Raw genomic sequence first — 17,579 nt, forward strand, 5'->3', positions numbered from 1 at the left:
CCTTGTGGGCCTGCTCCCGGGAAAAGGCCACGTTGAGGTGGGTGAGGGCGTTGTCCTTGTGGAACTGCGCCAGCTCCTCACGGTACAGGTAGTCCTCATCCGACCGGCGGCAGCCGTAGTAGAGCAGCGTCTCCCCCACCTCCTTGCCTGGGCGGCAGCGGACCAGGGTGAGCGTGGGCGCCCAGTCTGTCACCGCCCCCTGCCCAGGCCGCACACTCACCCTGCTGCCGCAGCCAGGCCCGCTCCTGGATGAAGCCTATGAAGGGGGCCACCCCCGTGCCAGGGCCCACCATGATGACAGGTGTGGTGGCCTTGAAGGGCAGGCGGAACTGGGACTTGCGCACGAACATGGGCACCAGGGCGCGGCGACCGTTCTCCCCAGCAGGATCCTTGGCCCGCAGCCAGCTGGTGGCCACACCCTTGTTGATGCGGCCAGACTTGGTTTCGTACTCCACGGCCACGGCACAGATGTGCACGGAGTTGGGGTGGACCTGCAGGAGGGCCCGGTGAGCGCGGCTGCTGTGCCGAGGCCCCGTCCTACAGGCAGTCCCCCGCTCACTCAGGGCCCCCTCACGCTCTCGGAGCCTGGACGTCCTCAAAGGCCCCTTTCCCAGAAGCTTTCCCGACTGCCTCCCGCGACTGGAGAGCAGCCGGCATCTGACCCTCCAGCTCTCCTGCAGCCACAGCCCGGGGCCCTCAGAACCGCCCAGGCATCTGGGGCAAGGCTGGGGCTCCCGCGCCGCCTCCAGCTTGGGGCTGACCACGGCCGGCCGGGGCCCTCACCTTGGAGGAAGAGGCGATGGAGTAGTAGCGGGCCTGGAGCCGAGGCAGCAGCTCACACAGGTGGTCGATGGGGGGCCGCAGGGACGGGTAGTCCTGCAGGATGGCCAGGATGTGCCTCCGGGCCTCCACCACCCAGCTCAGGTACAGCTCCTGGAAGGAGACAGAACGTGTGGTGAGACGGGGGCACAGGGACAGGGCTGAAGTTGGGACCCACGGAGCTGGGAGAGTCGTGGGCTGGGGGCTGCAGCGCAGGTGAGGTGGGGGCAGGGTGGCCGTAGAGGCGTACCTTGCCCTCGCCCGAGGAGGAGGCCATCTTGCGCAGCTGCTCCTGCTCGGAGGGCTCCGAGGCGTACTGGGCCAGCTCGTACAGCACGTTGGTGCGGGGTGGGTTGGTGATGTCCAGGTAGTAGGTGAGGGCCGTGCGGTAGGAGGTGGGGCAGGGGAACGGGTGCTTCTTGTTGGACTCCTCTGCAGGGAGAACTTGGGGTGAGCAGCCACCTCCTGGGGGTATGTCCCGGGGGCAGGGGCCGTAAAGCCCAAAGCCGGCTCTGTAGGAAGTAGGTGCCCAGCTGGCACCTGGTGCCTCCTTGGCCCTGGGGCAAAGCTTCGGGCTTTCGGTCGGGTCTTAGGCTTCAGGCCGACGGGAGTCCTCATCAGAGGTGGATCTTGCTAGGGGAGGCGCTTCAGCACACCCCACGCCCCCCGTGCTTCCACTTCTGCGAGTCTGATGGAACCCGGCCCCTTTCCTGCTGCTCCACTCAAGGGCTAATTCTGGAACTGGTGAGAGGTGGCAGCCCCGGCACGGGTGGGGCCACCCTGAGAGGCCCTGGGCAAACCCAGGCCCGAGTCTGGTGCCTCTCAGCACCCCGCACCCTCCAGTGGGCCCAGAAGGGCTGTTGGGGTTGCCAACACCCGTGGTTCTCCAGTGAAGGAACGGAGGCCCAAGAGCAGGGAGGAAGCGGCCCCAGGCCCACAGCGGGCAGTTGAGTCTGGACACGGTGGCTGGGGAGCTGGGGCTAGCTCTGCCTGCAGGCCTCAGGCATCCCTCCCTCCCTTAAGGGACTCTGAGATGGGGCAGGGACCCCCAAAGGAGAAGGCAGCCCTGCAGCCACCTTGCCCCACCTCAGAGTTTGCTCCTGGACCATAACCATGGGTCTCGGGGTGAGGGCCCTTGGGTTCCAGGGCTTTAGGCCTGAGCAGAAGCTCCACCCATGGGCCTTGCCAAGGGGCCTGTCCCCACCAGCACCATGGCCTGGGAGGGAGGGGAGGGTGGCTTTGACTCCAGGACTCACCATCGAGATTGTTCAGGGACATGACGACGTCCAGGTCAACACCCAGGATCTCGCCCAGCTGGCTGACGAGGGCAGAGTCATTGGCTGGGTAAACGGCCACGTGGTCCCCAGACTCGTACCTAGAGGGAAATGCGAGACTCAGGGAGGGGGTGGAAGGATGGCTCTGGACCTGGACCACGAGGCCCTGAGTGAAGGTTCAGGGGAGGTGGTGGTGGCAGCTGGTACCTGATTTTGGAATCCGAGATGTCTAATTCTAGGTGCATGAGGTGTCGCTCAGTTCCCTGGTTCAGTTTCCGGTTGGTGGTGACTGCAGCCAAGAACGGGTTCTTGGCATCAAACGGGCTGGAGGGTGGGGTGGAGAAGAGAAGCCAGTGACTGGCCAGGGCTTGCATCTGGATCTCCCTGTCCCCAAGGGATCCTTCTGGTTACACAGAGAACCTCAGAGGTGGCCAGCGGCCCTCTGGGCCAAGACAAAACCTCACCAGTTATGTCAAAGACCCTCCTAGCCCGATCCAACACAGTTCTCTCAACAACCCATCCAGGGGGCAGAGCTAGGTCATCAGTGTCCCCATTTACAGGCCCCTAGAAGTCCTGTGAGGCCCCCCACACTCTGGTGGGCTGAGTGCAGGGGGTGCCAGGCGCTCGGAGATGCAGCACAGCTCTCCGCCCCGCGTGCCCTGGACCGTAACACAGACGAGAGGAGTTTCACTCCGTAAAGTCCCTGAAACGCTGGGGCTCTTGCTCCAGCAGGGCTGTGGCGGGACCGAGGCAGGCAGGGCAGGATGTGCCTTGGGCCTGTGGTCGTGGGTCTCGGCGGTACAAGGACATTCCTGGGCGGCACCCAGGGGCACAAGAGAGGAACTTTGTTTTTGGACAAAAAGTCCATCTATTGAGGTAGTTTTTAAGGAAATGAACCCTTTTGCCAAAGTTGAACCTAGACAGAGCGAGACTTGCTATGTCCTCGTCCAGGAACTGGTATATGCCCCACGCCCCAGGGTATCTGCAGCAGCGTGTACTTAATTTGTAAATTAAGTGCAAACTGGGCGAGCGCCAGTCTCTCAAAGGCCATGCCCTGGACTAGTGCCACCTCGGGCCAAGGGTTCCTGGGGGTCCTGGCATGGAGCGGCTGCCTGTCTCTGAGCCTCATGCCCTCCAGTGCAGGGGACACTCGAGCCCACTCCTGGGATGGGGTCTGGCAGAAAGAGCCCTGTGGGGATGCACCGTGCACTGAGCTGCTGCTGTCCCCAGTCTCTGAGACGTGGGTGTGCCGTGGGCCACAGGTCATGTGCCTGCAACCGCTCCCCGTCCACTCACGGCTTCTGGTTCTCGTAGCTCTTCAGCCGGCCCATCTCGCCCACATACACCTTGGCCGTGTCTATGTCTGTGTGGACCACGAGCTCGTACTGGCGAATGCTGGAGAGGGGAAGACCATGGGTGAGGCCAGGCACTGGGTGGGTCCCGGCAGGGAGGAGGGGACAGAACACAGGGAGAGGAGCAGCATGGAGCTGTCCAGTCAGATCCCCAAGAGCCGGAGCAGGGCTGGGCAGCAGCTTCTAGGTGATTCCGTGAGAAGGTAAGCAAAGCCCAAGCTCCTCAGTTGGGACCAAGGACCCTTCCTGATCCCTTGACTGGGCTTCTGCTGACTTCTCCTCATCGCCCCCACTGCCACCCCCAGCCAGTCCCCACTCTGGGATGGCTGCCCTCGGGCGCAGGACCCAGCTGAGGCCCCCACCCACTCTGCGGCACATGCTCACCTGGACTCCTCCCCGGTGGCTTCCACCCCAAAGTGCTCGCACACGGCCGGCCAGAACTGCTCTCGCCAGGTGATGAAATCCTCCTCCAAGCTGGGGAGCGGAGAGGGTGAGCCATGCTGGCCTCACTGGGTGTGGGCGCCCCCTCCCTGCTCACCCCCAACCCGGCTCCCATCCCGAGCCCCGGGCCGCCCAGCGATGTGAACCCACAGCGTCAGGAAGGATCTGGAAGAGCATCTACTTCAGACAAGAGGTTCCTCTCTGAGCTGGGCAAGCCAGGAGAGGACCCGGTGACTTAGCAGGGCTGGGCAAAGGGAGGGTGAGTCCCTTCACTTGTTGGTGATGCGTCAGTGAGTTTCAGGTGACAATCGTTTGCATTCTCCCCCCCAACGTGTCCCACAGTCAAATCCCCAAACGTGTGGCACCTAATACATGACGGGGGTGGGGTGGGGTGGCCCAGGCTTCGGGCCGGGCACTCACTTCCCGTCGTCGTCGCCCATCCCGAGCTCGAAGATGCGCTGGGCACCGAGCTGCTCCAGCCGCTTGTCCACATACTTGCCCATCGCGTTGAAGTGCTCGTAGGTCTTGTTCCCGAGACCGAACACCTGTCCCGACAGGGGCGCTCTGAGGCCTGGCCTGAGGGTCAGGCTGGCCGAGCCACTAGGCAGCACCTGTGAACCTCTGTACCCGCCTGCCACCTTGCACTGGGAGGACACTGGGGCCACCTTTGGCTACCGAAGGGGCTTTGTTTAGGGACCTGCAGCCCATAGGCTGCCCCTCCACAGGCAGCCTCTAAGCCTGGACGCCACGTGGCAGCGGGGAGGGGCGCAGCTCCAGCCCTCCTGCCTGGCCAAATCTCTGTCATCCCGCCACATGTCTTTCCTGTAGCCTCCAGCAACAACTGGGGACACAGAAGGAGAAGTTCTCTTTGTGCTGAGGCCCAGGGCAGAAGAAAGGGTCCAGTAGTCCCCTGGGACTCCCCCATGAGCTCCCCATCAGGCCCACAGCCTGCCCTGGCTGATGGGAATGGGGTGAAGGGCGAGAGACCTGCCTTTTGGACCTGAGGGGCTGAGTCCACGTGAACCCACAGGAGCCTCTGGGTAACTCACCGCATACTTGACCCCAGAGAGATCCATATCTGTCTCCTGGAGCCAGTCGTAGAAGTCCTGAGCATTGTCAGTAGGGTCCCCCTCGCCGTAGGTGGCCATGCAGAAAACGACCAGGGCGTTGGTGATCTCTGGCAGGCTGCTGAGGTCGGCCTGGAGAGATGAGCAGAGCCGGCCAAGACTGAGCCTGCCCTAAGGCCGGTCTATACCAGACAGGGAAGGCCAGGCCCTGCCCAGGGCAGCGCCCAGCTGGGGATGTCCGGGTGTGGGGTCAGAGTCTGCCTGGGAGGGTCAGGGACAGGGAAGCAGAGGGGCTGGCTAGGGGCAGGGCAACATGGTGTGTGCTAGGCTGGAGTGGAGAGTGCGTGTTCCTAGAGGAAGCGGAGCAGCAGGCATGGAGAGCACGGGGCAGGAAGGGCTGGGAGTGCGACCGCGCTCAGAACATGGTCTCCTGTGCACCATCCCAGACTCCCTGGCACACGGCATGGCTTGGGTGCTAATTTCTGACTAAGCTGTTCATCAACTTGAAACGAGGCCTGGAGATAGAGGGTGGAGCAGGTGGGGAGGACGGGTTTGGTTTGGGAGATGGAGCAGCCCCTGAGGGAAGCAGCTGGTTGCAGGAGAGGGCATTCGTCATGTTGCTGGAGCCGCAGGAATAGCTCTTCCTCAGCCAGCCTGGCCAGTGACTGGCAATGACCCCCATGGGGAACAGCAGGAAGGCAACTCCTGGGGACATGTGCCCAGGACCCCTGCTCCCTGCCAGCCTCCCCCTCCTCAGGATGCCTACCGCTTGGCTCCACTTTCCTGCTTCCACCTGGGGCTGGCGGCCTGGCTGTCACTGGCTCTCCCAAGCCAGAAACAGCAAGCGACTGCTTGAAGTTTCTTGCACTTTGAGGGCCACAACCGAGCAAGAGGGTGGGGGAGGGAGCCAAATCCAGGAAGAGCCAGTGCCAGGAGGAGCAAACCTGCCTCCCACGGCCCTCAGGGATAAGGCTAGGGCAGCTGAGGCCAGGAAGTCAGGACTTAGTCCCTTAGTGGCCCAAAGGGGAGCACTGTGTCAAGGCCCACTGACAGGAGGAGGACTCCTGCAGCTCCAAATTGTAGCCCCTCCCCATGCCACACTGTCCCCTCATCCTGTGTCCTGTCCTGCTCTGGCCCAGACATACAAGTTACCAACAGCCTCATTACAATGTCAGCTGAAGGGTTCTCGGAGTGACCCATCCCACGCCCTCATCCCTCCTCTGTAGATCAGAAAGGACACCACAGGGGCTGCCAGGAGGGGTGGGATCAGCACCTAGGCCACCTGACTCTTCGTGTGGTCTCTGGCCAGTGCATTTTGGGGTGGGGAGAAATGGGACAGGATTCCCTCCTGACCTTCTGAAATACCCAGCCCACTAAGTGCCCAGGTCCCTTCTGCTCGCACCTGCCCAGCACTTAGGAAGCCCCACAGCGTGGAGGCTGGGCCCGAGCAGTGCTGGGTGTAGACACACGTGTGCATGCACTGGCCTGGGCTCTCAATGTCTTGAAAACTGACACCACCTGGCTACTAGAACAAACGGTGGGAGACACCCGTTCCTGTCTGTCCCTTGGGCTAACTCAGCCCTTTACACATCTCTGTGATCCAGAGGCGAATTCCTCAATACCACTGGAAGTGATGGGAAGAAGGGGGCAAGTGCCTGGTGAGAGCTTACCAAGTCATACTCCTCGGGGTCTGCCACCATGCCCCGCATCCCGTAGCGATGGGCATCCTTGGACAAGCGGTTGGCAAACTCCTCAGCAGTTCCCGTCTGGGAGCCGTAGAACACGACGATGTTCTTCCCCTAGGGAAGGCCAGACACACAGGGTTGGGGAGGCTCCAGCAGACAGCCCCAGGGCCCCTCAAAGGCATCCTCTCTCCTTTCTGGCTCCAGGTCCTTTCTGAGTGGCTGTGGGGCTGGCTACTTACTGTCATAGCCACTGTGCTAGAGGAGAGCAAGTCACCCAGGGGATCTTACACAGCTGCTCAAGATGACACTTCTGACACATTTTTTAATGACATGGGAAAAACCATAATGTTAAGTAAAAAAAGAAGGTAACCAAATAGAATTAAGAATATGATAAAGGCGGCATTTCAAAGCAGTGGGGAAAAGATGGACTCTCTTCCATGGTAATTTGACAGCTATGAAAAAAAGTAGAGTTTGGAGCCAAACCTCACATCTCACACCAGGATAAATTTCCAATAGATCAAATTGTAAATTTTGAATATGAAAAACTAAACCATAAAAATATGAGAAGAAAATATAGAAGAATACCTTTATCTCTTTAGAGTGGGGAAGGACTTTCACATTATGACTCAAAGTCCAGAAATCACAAAAAGAAAGAATAATAAAGTTGACTACTTGACTTTTACACGGCAAAACAAACAGCTAAAAACACGATAAGCTGAGTCAAAAGGCAGACTATTAACGGGCAAAACATTTTCAACTTAGATTCCAGACAAGGAGTTAATCTCCCTAATCATTTTAAGGAATTCCTTGAGAAAGATCAATTCCAACAGAAAAATGGACAAAAGATTTGAACAGAGATTCTATAAAAAAAAAAAAGCCATCTAAATATATAAAAATCTACTTAACCTCATTTGAAAGGGGTGGTCTTACAGAAAATAACAGGAAAATACCTAATCCCACAGTTTCCCAGTTAAAGATCAATCCTATGAGCTCTCTCACTAACAGGCACCCTGCAGGAGTTGTGTTCTGCACAACTTCTGAAAGGAAGTGAACAGACAGCAAAGTGATGTAAATCTCCTTAAAATTATTTTTTTGAGAATCTGCTTTTACAGAGTTCCTGAGTAAACAGCAGGAGAACAAGCCACAGCCTCAACCATATCTTGAGGGCAGAGTCACATCTGTGATAATCCCATCTCCCAGGAAAGGCAGGAAACCAACGCTTGGACTTTGACATCCTGCCACTGCTTTTGTTATCACCTGACAGCCATCGCTATTTTTTTTTTTTCTCTTCATCCCCCTTAAAATCAGCAGGCCACTTGGCCTCAGGACTGGCACCCTCTTCTCTCTTTGGGATGCCACGCCGTCTCCCTGTTCTCCCTCTCTCTCCTTCTGAAAGGATAAAATAAACTTTTTGCGTTTATATATCCTAATCGCTTCGTGAGAAACTTTTCTCTACCTGTGCTATGAGCGCCTACTAGGCTTTCCACTCTAACATATTCATAAGAAAAATGCATATTAGAATTACACTGATGTCTTTTTTCTCCTACAAAATTGGCAAAAATCTAAACTTTGATAACTGTTGGCAAGGCTGTGGGGAAGATGTTTTCTCACAGATCACTCATTCTTGAGTGGGCACCATGATGTATTTACCTCCGTGGGGGGGGGGCAATTTTGTAGCTTCTACCACAATTACAAATGCACATACCTTTTGATTCAACAATTCCACCTCTGGGATTGTACAGTAATTGCAAATGTGTAAGCCGATTTACAGATTCACAGTGGCATTGTTTGTAAGAGCTAAAGATTAGAAACATCCCAAGGCCCCTCCACAGGACAGTGTTAAAACAAATCATAGTGTGTCCATATGGCCCTATAATGGAATCATCATGCAGCTGTAACAATGAGGGAAGTGTCTTTGTACTGCTACGGAAGGGTCTCCAAGACATATTCTTAAGTTAAAGAAAAAGCAAGGTCTGGAACAGTGCATGTAATATGCCACCTTTTGTGTTTAAAAAAGAGTGTAATAAGAATCTCTGCTTTTATTTGTATGTGCATATAGGAGCTCCAGAAGGATCCATAAATACCAAGAGCAGCGGTGGTGGTGGGGCTTTCCACTAAGCAGTTGATGTTTAGGATTTTAACCATATGAACGTAGTACCTATTTCTAAAATTAAATACTTAAATAAACCAAAACCAGAACAGAGATAAAACCATAGCCGTGCCATGACCACAGCTGGGTGAGATTTACACCTGCTCCTGGACAGAGCCTGGAATGGAAAGGGGAGAAGGGACAGCTTCAGGAGTTAGATGGAGGGCCTATTCTTAGACTTTGTTTGCCCAGGAAACACTCAAAAAAGCAAAGTAAACTGTCCCAGCGCCAGCAGAGCAGATTCGGGGCTTTGATTAGGCAAGAGGGCACCCACAAATGAGCAGGGCCTAGGTTCCCGGGCCTGGCCCCTGCTTGGGGCCCGCGCACCCTCCCTCACCAGGGGCCTCCTCTGTCCAGTGAAGCTGGCCCTCTGCTGGCCCCGTCCCCTGGGCCCACCAGGCTGAGACTCGCTGAGAAGAGCAAAAACATGGAGAACACTTACCGTTTTCTTCATCTTTTCCACAAAGCTGCCCTCTTTGACAGAGATGGTCCTGAAAAACAGAAGCGTCCAATGCGTGTGGGATGCATGTGCTGTGGCAGCATGTCGAGGGGACACTGTAGCTGTGCCCCGTTCCCCTCCCCAGGGACTGAGCCAGCAGCTGGCCTTTGGTCCAGCATCGGAGCTGGACGAGGCAAGACCAGGGCTCCCCATTTCCGCTGGTGCAGATCCAAAGCCCCTTTTGACACTAATACCTTGCAAAGCCAAGACCTCCTACCTCCAGATAGCTGCGAACCTGCTTCCCTCAAACAAAGAGCCAAGGTTTTCACTTCCCTCTTCCTTCCCCTCTACAGCCAAGGTCCCCACAGCTTCCCCTCCCCTCCCCCTTCAACCTTCTCCTCCAATCCCTGCCTCACAGCCACACCATGGCCCTGCTCCACTCTAGAACCTTCAATGGCTCCAATGACCCACAGGATGGGGTACGAGTCCTCTCAGAGTCTGTCCCCAGCCTAGTCTGCTGCTCCCTTCCACAAACCATGTTCGATGCTCTGATTTTAGGCCCCTCCCTCCATGGTGGCCCTCAGAATTCTGTGGGCCTCCCCAGGGCATTCCCACTCCACCCTCCTCACCCAGCTGACCCTCAAGAGCCAGGCTGACCTTGGCTCTACCCTCAAGGCCCTGCTCCAGTTCCAGTTCCCCTGGGGTGCCTAAGATCCCCTTCCCTTCCTCTGCACTGGAGCTGCATTTCATTGTACCCTCCTCTGTGTTCCTGGCACTTTCTAGAGCCCTGAACTGGATCCTGTCCCCTCCAGAGAGCAGCCTGGCACATCACAGCCTCAGGATGGGTCTGGGCTGACTCGATCCTCTGTCCACTCTCCACATTCCAGCTTCTGGCCTCTCGCCCCCTGCCCCACCCCATTTTCTGTCCTTTTTCTTCCCCCTTGTCCTTGCCGTGAGCCTGCAGGGCTGTCAGGATAAGTCCAGTGCACTTTGCCAAGGACTCTCAAGCCGAACATGGTTAAAAACCTTTGTGTACGACAGCAAGGTGGGAAACATGTCCCTTTCTCTGCGTGGCAAATCTTTAGGATGTTTGAAACGAGGCCATTCTGAATCAAGTGACAAGTCTGAACACTAAAATACAGTTGCTTCCATTTAAAACGACACCATTAAGGCGATGAAAGGCAAGCCATGGCATGGGAGAAGACAGGTGTGATGTACACGCATCTGGCAAAGACTTGGATTGAGACTATACGAAAGTCCTGCAAATGAATCAGAAAACACAAACAATCCAACAGGAACATGTCAAAGACTTGAACAGACACTTTCTTAAAGAGAGTATCTAAATGGCCAAAGAACCTAGCAAAAGGTGCTCAACGAACTTAGTTACCAGAGAAATGGAAATTGAAACCACAGTGAGATATATGATACACCCATCAGAATGACTACAACTAGAAAGTCCGATGACGTCACGGACAGGCAAAGATGTGCAGCAAATGGAAATCCCACGAGCTGTTGGTGGGCGTGGCAGAGGCACGAAAATGCTGCAACACCGCAGAGCTTGCCTCTCCCTATACCGCAGTGATTCTCTACTTGGTGTACACCTAAGATAGTGTGCTAGTACCTGTGCACCAAAAGACACACACGAGAATGTTCGAAGCAGCATTGGATATGCTACTATAGGAAACAACCCTCCTACCCGTCAGCGGAAGAGTCAACAGACTGTGGTATGTGCATACAGTGGAAGTCTCCGCTGCGGCAATGAGAAAGAAGGACCTGTTACTATACACAAGCACGTGAATAAATCTACCATGATGTGAGAGACGCCAGATAGAAATGAGCACATACTGCATGATTTCATCATATATAAAGTTCAAAACCAGGCAAACCAATCTATGGGGACAAAGGTCAGGATGGTGGTTAGCCTTGCGGGTGGAAGGGACAGGAAGGGGCTCCCGGGTTGCTGGTAACAATGTGCTTGTCGACCTGGGTGCTGACGACCGCCCCCCCGCCCCCGCCCCGGCTCGCATGGCGAGAATCACAGATCTGTGTGCTTATGGCGCAGAGATGCGCCTAGCTACAGACATGGTATTTCAATAAGAAGTTTACACTTAAACTTCACACATACGTACACCCTCTTTCGTCCACTGCCAAGGCTCTCGGACAGGCAGAGGAGGCAGCAGAGTCAGGAGACAAGCTCTGGAGTCGGGCAGACCCAGGCGCCCTTTCCAACCTGTCAATTCGCAGCTGGGTGAACTTGAACTAGGATTTCATTGTTCCTCAATTAGCAAATAGAAGTAACAAATCCTAGTTCAGATGATTCCGCAAGGATCAGATGAAGAAAGAGGATCCAAAGGACCCAACACAGCGCGTGGCCCACGGCAGGCTCCGCTTACCCGGCAGCTGTCACTATTAACTGGGAACGGAGCTACGCCCGGAGGCTTGTCTGGCCACCTCGCCTGCTAGACCCCAGCCAAGACACAGGACAGAGGGTCTCTGGGGGGCTGCAGGGATGCCACAGAGCCCTTGCACAAAAGTTTGTGGTATAGAGGAATGACAGTGGGTGTGTGCAGGTGGGTGCTGAGTATTCTGAAAGGTTTTCAAAAGCGCGATGATGGCTGCCTCTCCTTCACCCAGGCTGTTTATTACCTTAGCAAATCTCTTTTACAGAGTGGCCAAGAAGACGTGGCCAATTTCCAATTCAGACAAGTCCAACAGTATGAGAGGGGCTCAGGCGAGCTGTGTCTGGGGTGGGCTGGGATTATAAGTGGGTCGTGTTCCCTCCACAGTCAGCCTGCCAGCCCTGGGCCCCTGTGCTCGTCCTGGTGTCCACAGTCAGGAAGCCTGGCCGGGACACTGAGCTCTGGGGCAGCATGTCAGAGATCGGGGTTTCAGGGACGATTATGGGGGCTGGAATGGAGGCTCTCAGGCTGTCCCTTCCCCACCCACTCCCAGCTCCAACCGCACTGCAGAGGGTCTTGTGTCTGGACACCTTGGCTCCCAGGTCCAAGTTCTGTCCATGTCCGTATCTTCGCGATGCCTATAGTTAATGTTCACCATAAACTAGAACACTAAAAACCTGTCTGCGTGCCAATAAGGCATGCTCTGCAAGCTACACTGCCAAAGGAAGCAAGCTAGGGGCACAGCAGTGCGTGCGCCTTCTGAATTGAGTCATGACCATATATTAGTCACCAAACAGAAATCAAACTTAAAGCAATGATTAAGAAAACTATCAGCAACCTAGATGAATGTTTCCGATAAAATTCTACAAGAGAAGAAGCAGGTACAAAGCTGAATGTAATTCCCATTTATGTGAAATGTCCAGGCAAATCCACAGAGACAGAGGTAGATTAGTGTTTGCCAGGGGCTGGGGGAGCGGCAGTGGCGAGTGACTGCCAACGGGGCCAGGGTTTCCTTCTGGGGTGATGAAAACGTTCTACATCAGACAGTGGCGATGGTGGTACAATATTGTCAATGCACCAAAAGCCACTGAACTGTACACTCTAAAATGGTACATTTTTTAAGTGATATGAATTTTCTCTCAGTTAAAAAACAAAAACAAACTAAATGCATTTAGCTGACGTCTGAAAAGGACTAGAGTTTTTGGCAAATTCGCTTATATGGAAGTCTTCTTTCTTGATTTCTCAACTGTTGCCAGGTCATTGTGTCTAGATGTACCCCAGCAGAAACTTTGGTGGAAACTCAAAATGACAATGTAAAGCAGGCCCCAAGGAAGCGACCATTGTGCCAACAGGTAATCAATACACCTTCCCTCGCACCCAAACCCTTCTAGGGTATGATGTACGACTGCCAGCAGGAACACAGGGAAACGTGTCCTTAAAATACTGAATGCCCATGATTATCCATAGAAAAAGGCCTGAAGGGACATACACCAGCATCTTTAGGGAGAACATTTAAGGGTTAGGATAATGGGTGAGAAAATTTCCTTTGTTTTCCAAATTTGTAAGTTTTCACATTATTTTTATAATATATATTTTTTAGTTTAAAAAGGTGGGGGATGGGCAACTCAAATATCCAAAATTAGGGGAGAGGCCACACAGATTAAGGTACAACCCCAAAATACAACTTGTTCGCTTATTAAACAGGTGACGGCAGGTCACTCTCTCCTGCCATGGAAGGATATTTTTAGTCTGCTAGGTGGAAAAAGCCGGTTAGAAAATAGTATGGATGACATGATCCCATTTTGCTCAAAAGGAAAAAAAGTCTAGAGGCTATACACTAAGATGCTAAGAGTTGCCCTCTCCTAGGTTGAGGGGTTATGAGTCTTTTGTGAATTTTTTGGGCTAATTTCTATACCCAACTCTCCTACCCATTTTGCCCCTACAATGCATATGTAATACTTTTGTAATAAGAAAAATTACTTTTTATTTTTAAAAATGTTATGTGTGAGGATAGAGTGATTGATTGATTTTGAAGGCTCCAGCAATAACGATTATTAGACTAGCTAAGCCCTGAATACAGACTCATATCAGAGAAGATATTCTAAACAAAAGAAAGGCGGCCACCGATTCCGAACACCTCTCCCACGGTGGCCCAGCCTCATCCCCTGACTCTCCACCTTCCAGACTCTCTCGGCCACACTAACCTACTCAGCCCTTCCATGTGGCTCCCAGGGCCTTTGTACATGCTGCTCCCCCGGGCCCAGGATATTCTTCCTCTAACCCCTTCCTGCAAACTCCTACTTATCCTTTCCTCTTCCCTGCCCCTTAACCTCAAGGTTATTTGTCACTGTCTTCAGTGACATATACCTGTCAAGGCACTTTACTCTGTGTCTTCTGACTGTTTAATTTGAAGCCTGAGGCTGGGCCTGGCGGCTCACACCTATAATCACAGCACTTTGAGAGGCTGAGGCAAGAGGATCGCTTGAGCCCAGAAGTTTGAGACCAGCCTGGGCAATATAGTGAGACCCTGTCTCTAAAAGAAATAAATAATTTGAGGCCTGGCTTTAACAACTTTGTGGGAGGTGTCTGTGCACTCGGCACAGGATGCTCTCTCTCCTTTTGGGTGGTCAGTCCTGAGACCTCTGCCCAGCATGAAGGTGGCACAGGCGACTGAGGCCATCGGAGGCACTTGACACTCCCTACCCACCTTTGAGGGAGTCCAGCAGCAGCTGAAAAGCCAACTCCTGTCTCTTAAAGGACAGATGTTTTCACAGAAACTCCATCTCCAACAAAGCAGTTCTAAAGACTTGCTGAAGAAAGGGACGGGGCAAACTCCCCGAGAGTGCCGGCAGCTCTCCCTGCACCTACAGGCAACGCATGCCAGCCTGGAGCGGGGGGGGGAAAACAAGCAACCGGCCAAGCAACCAAGGCAAGGGAACAAAAAGAAACTCCGGCCGCAAAAGGCCAAACCCCCGGCCGGCAAAAAAAGCCCCCAAGAAAAACAAAACAAGAAGGGAGGAGCTGCATGTTGGGAGCAGACTTGGCTTCGAATCCTGGTGCTGCCACCACAAAGGCATGTGACTACACTGGCCCTGCCCTTCTTGCCGCCTCGCACTCCTCTTATTTAAAGCCCTGCGTCCTGACTTCCGCAGCCTCTCCAGTGCCTGGCACGACACCTGGAGCTTGGTTAACACCAAAGGGAAAAAAGGGAATTCTCTGGAAGGAGGAAGCTGTGGGCTCAGCCTGTGGCACAATGTGGCATGTGCTAAGAACACACAGATGGATGGCATGGTTCATGCCATGGGGCTTCAAAGGGAGCAGGCACTTAGAGCTGAAGAAATCAGGAAAGGCCTCTTGAAGAGCTGGGCTCTATCCTCAGCGACAGAAAATGGCCCCCAAGAGAGAAAGCCACAGGAAGCGGGCTGCCAAGGGACCCCTGGTTGAGAATCCCACAGTGGGGGGGAGCTCAGCTCCAGCTCTGGCAGCCCAGCAGGGTGTGTCGGGAGGAGGGTCTCAGTGTGACCTCCTGACACAGCTGAACAAAGTGGAATTCCAGACTGGCTGGCTCTGGGAGTGGAACATCGGAGCAGGAAAGAGGCGTGCGAGCTCTCTCTGCCCCCAGAGCCCTGCTGAGGCCCAGCACTGGTCCCGTCATTGGCATTGGCTTCAGCCCCAAGGGACAGGAAGAACCCTCCACTCCCTCCTCTCGGCTCCAGGGCCAACTTCCAGAGATTCTTTGTGGGTAGTGGTCGGGGGAAGAGGGATTCCGAGGAGAGCGAGGAAGACCCCGTGCCTCCAGGTCACTGGCGCAATACAGAGCAATTCCTTTGTGCTCCTGCCAGTCAAACCTGTCCTGCCTGGGGAGCCACTAGGAGGCCCCCCCGCAACCCCAAAGCCAGGCGGCAGGGCTCAAAGCAGCACAGTCCACCTGCTCAGCCCGAGGGGGTGTGCACCTCAGGCTGCCCTGGACTGGCTCCACCTCACCTGAGAGCTTCGGACCTGGAATTGCACAGGGAACATGACCCTTCCCAGGTGGAGGAGTTGTGACTGGGGCCTTCCTAGTTTCCAGTCTAAATCCCATCCTTCGGAAGCAGGGAAATGCAGCCTGCGAGTCTGGGACCAAAGGGGCCACCCGTGCCCAGGCCCAGCCAACCCCCCACACCCTGCGGGACACTTTGGTGAAACAGCCCCAGGAACGCCCGCCTCTGCTGGTCAACTCTACACAGCAGTGTCTTCATGCCTCCAGGGTGTCCCCACCCAGCAGGAAGTTCCTCTACACTCCAGTCTGGATGCCACAGCCACCAAGGCTGTCTGCCGCGGGGGACATTGTCTGGAACTGACCTTCTCAGGATGGGCTCGTCCTGCGGGGATGAGTATGTGCACCCCATGGCTTCTCTCTCCTGGTTCCAGGACTTAGGGAAAAAAGAAGGGTACAGCTTGCTCTTGGAAGCCAACAGGGGACCAGCAGATAGAAAGTTCAGGTCGGTCCATGCTCTCCCCAGTGCTGGTGGGGAAGCTGCCTGGGCCCGTGGACTCAAAGTGCTCCTGGACACCCCAAAGTCCTCTTGGAGTCTCCCCAAGCTCCTGCCTGCATCCGTCCCCACAAGCCTGAGAACCCTGCAACATCTGGCCGCTCCAGCCGGGAGGAGGCAGGACTCAAGACAGGCCTCCCATGATCCCCTGCGGCTGGGGCACGCACCCCTCCTCCTCCTGTATGGACCGAGGGAAGGAGAAAACCCTTCCAACCCAACTCGGGTCTCCTTGGAAACTGTTTATATCAGAGCCCTTCTCCCCACGCCCTCCCCCTTTCCCATTTGAAAAAAAAAGGAAGTCATGTCTGCTGAATAAAGCTCTTCTAGACTCTAGAAGGCAACTGTGCAGGTTGCTATGGCAGGGCTGTCTCTCCATAAAGGAAGCCACACTGAGCCCACTGCCTGGGTGCCTTGCGATCATATTAAATTAGATCTGGTCCCCGTCTTCCCCGAAACAAAAGCACTGTGGGCAAACAGAGCCAATGACACTGGGTCTGTGTCAGCTGGGAGCGTCCTGAGTGCTGTGGAACAGACACACTTTCCCCCCTGTTACAGCAGTTGGGGGATGCCCGGCAAGGTGCCTGCTCCAGTCACTGTGGAGGTATCCTGTCTTAAGGTATGTCCCCTCAGAGATTCCCAAGCATGAACAGCCCATCAGAAAATCCAGGGCTCCGCTGTGCAGAGGCAGCAGCTGGCCCAGGCGGGGAGCCCAGACCATGTGGCTCCAGAATGGAGCAAGGAAGGTTCCAATTAGGCCTCTCTACTCCCAAATTGGGAGCAGAAGTCTCTCCGGTTCAGGCCTCAGAAGTCAGCTGCAGTCCACTGTGGCGGGAGGACGAAGGGAGGGCAGGGAACAGCACAGCACTTGGATAGAGATGAGAGCCCAGTGGGATTCATCCTATTCCAGTCCCAGGCAATGCTGAGAAGCATTTCTTACTTTTTTTTTATTTTTTATTTATTTTTATTTATTTATTTATATTTTTTGAGACAGAGTCTCACTCTGTTGCCCTGGCTAGAGTGAGTGCCACGGCGTTAGCCTAGCTCACAGCAACCTCAAACTCCTGGGCTCAAGCAATCCTCCTGCCTCAGCCTCCCAGGTAGCTGGGACTACAGACATGCGCCACCATGCCCGGCTAATTTTTTCTATGTATTTTTAGCTATCCAATTAATTTCTTTCTATTTTTGGTAGAGATGGGGTCTCGCTCTTGCTCAGGCTGGTCTCGACCTCCTGACCTCAAACAATCTACCCACCTCGGCCTCCCAGAGTGTTAGGATTACAGGCGTGAGCCACCGCGCCAGGCCTTGAGAAGCATTTTTTTATTTTTTTTTGAGACAGAGTCTCACCGTGTTGCCCCGGCTAGAGTGCCGTGGCGTCAGTCTAGCTCACAGCAACCTCAAACTCCTGGGCTCAAGCGATCCTCC

General features: G+C 54.7%; 1 protein-coding gene across 3 annotated transcripts in view; it reads right to left on the reverse strand.

Annotated features, from left to right (window-relative positions):
- The window catches only part of POR (P450 (cytochrome) oxidoreductase), a 54,487-nt gene that overhangs the window by 747 nt on the left and 36,161 nt on the right, over window positions 1-17,579 (reverse strand). For all 3 annotated transcript variants that reach the window (XM_012640284.1, XM_012640285.1, XM_012640282.1), the window contains exons 3-14: window positions 9,230-9,278; window positions 6,624-6,752; window positions 4,936-5,085; window positions 4,307-4,431; window positions 3,830-3,919; window positions 3,390-3,488; window positions 2,301-2,417; window positions 2,076-2,194; window positions 1,070-1,251; window positions 784-933; window positions 221-491; window positions 2-147 (exon numbers count right to left, since the gene is read on the reverse strand). In XM_012640284.1, the coding sequence (XP_012495738.1) occupies window positions 2-147; window positions 221-491; window positions 784-933; window positions 1,070-1,251; window positions 2,076-2,194; window positions 2,301-2,417; window positions 3,390-3,488; window positions 3,830-3,919; window positions 4,307-4,431; window positions 4,936-5,085; window positions 6,624-6,752; window positions 9,230-9,278 (1,627 nt within the window). The remainder of the gene's footprint in view (window position 1; window positions 148-220; window positions 492-783; window positions 934-1,069; window positions 1,252-2,075; window positions 2,195-2,300; window positions 2,418-3,389; window positions 3,489-3,829; window positions 3,920-4,306; window positions 4,432-4,935; window positions 5,086-6,623; window positions 6,753-9,229; window positions 9,279-17,579) is intronic.

Source organism: Propithecus coquereli, unplaced genomic scaffold (assembly GCF_000956105.1).
Source record: "Propithecus coquereli isolate 6110/MARCELLA unplaced genomic scaffold, Pcoq_1.0 Scaffold150, whole genome shotgun sequence".
Taxonomy (NCBI): Eukaryota; Metazoa; Chordata; class Mammalia; order Primates; family Indriidae; genus Propithecus; species Propithecus coquereli.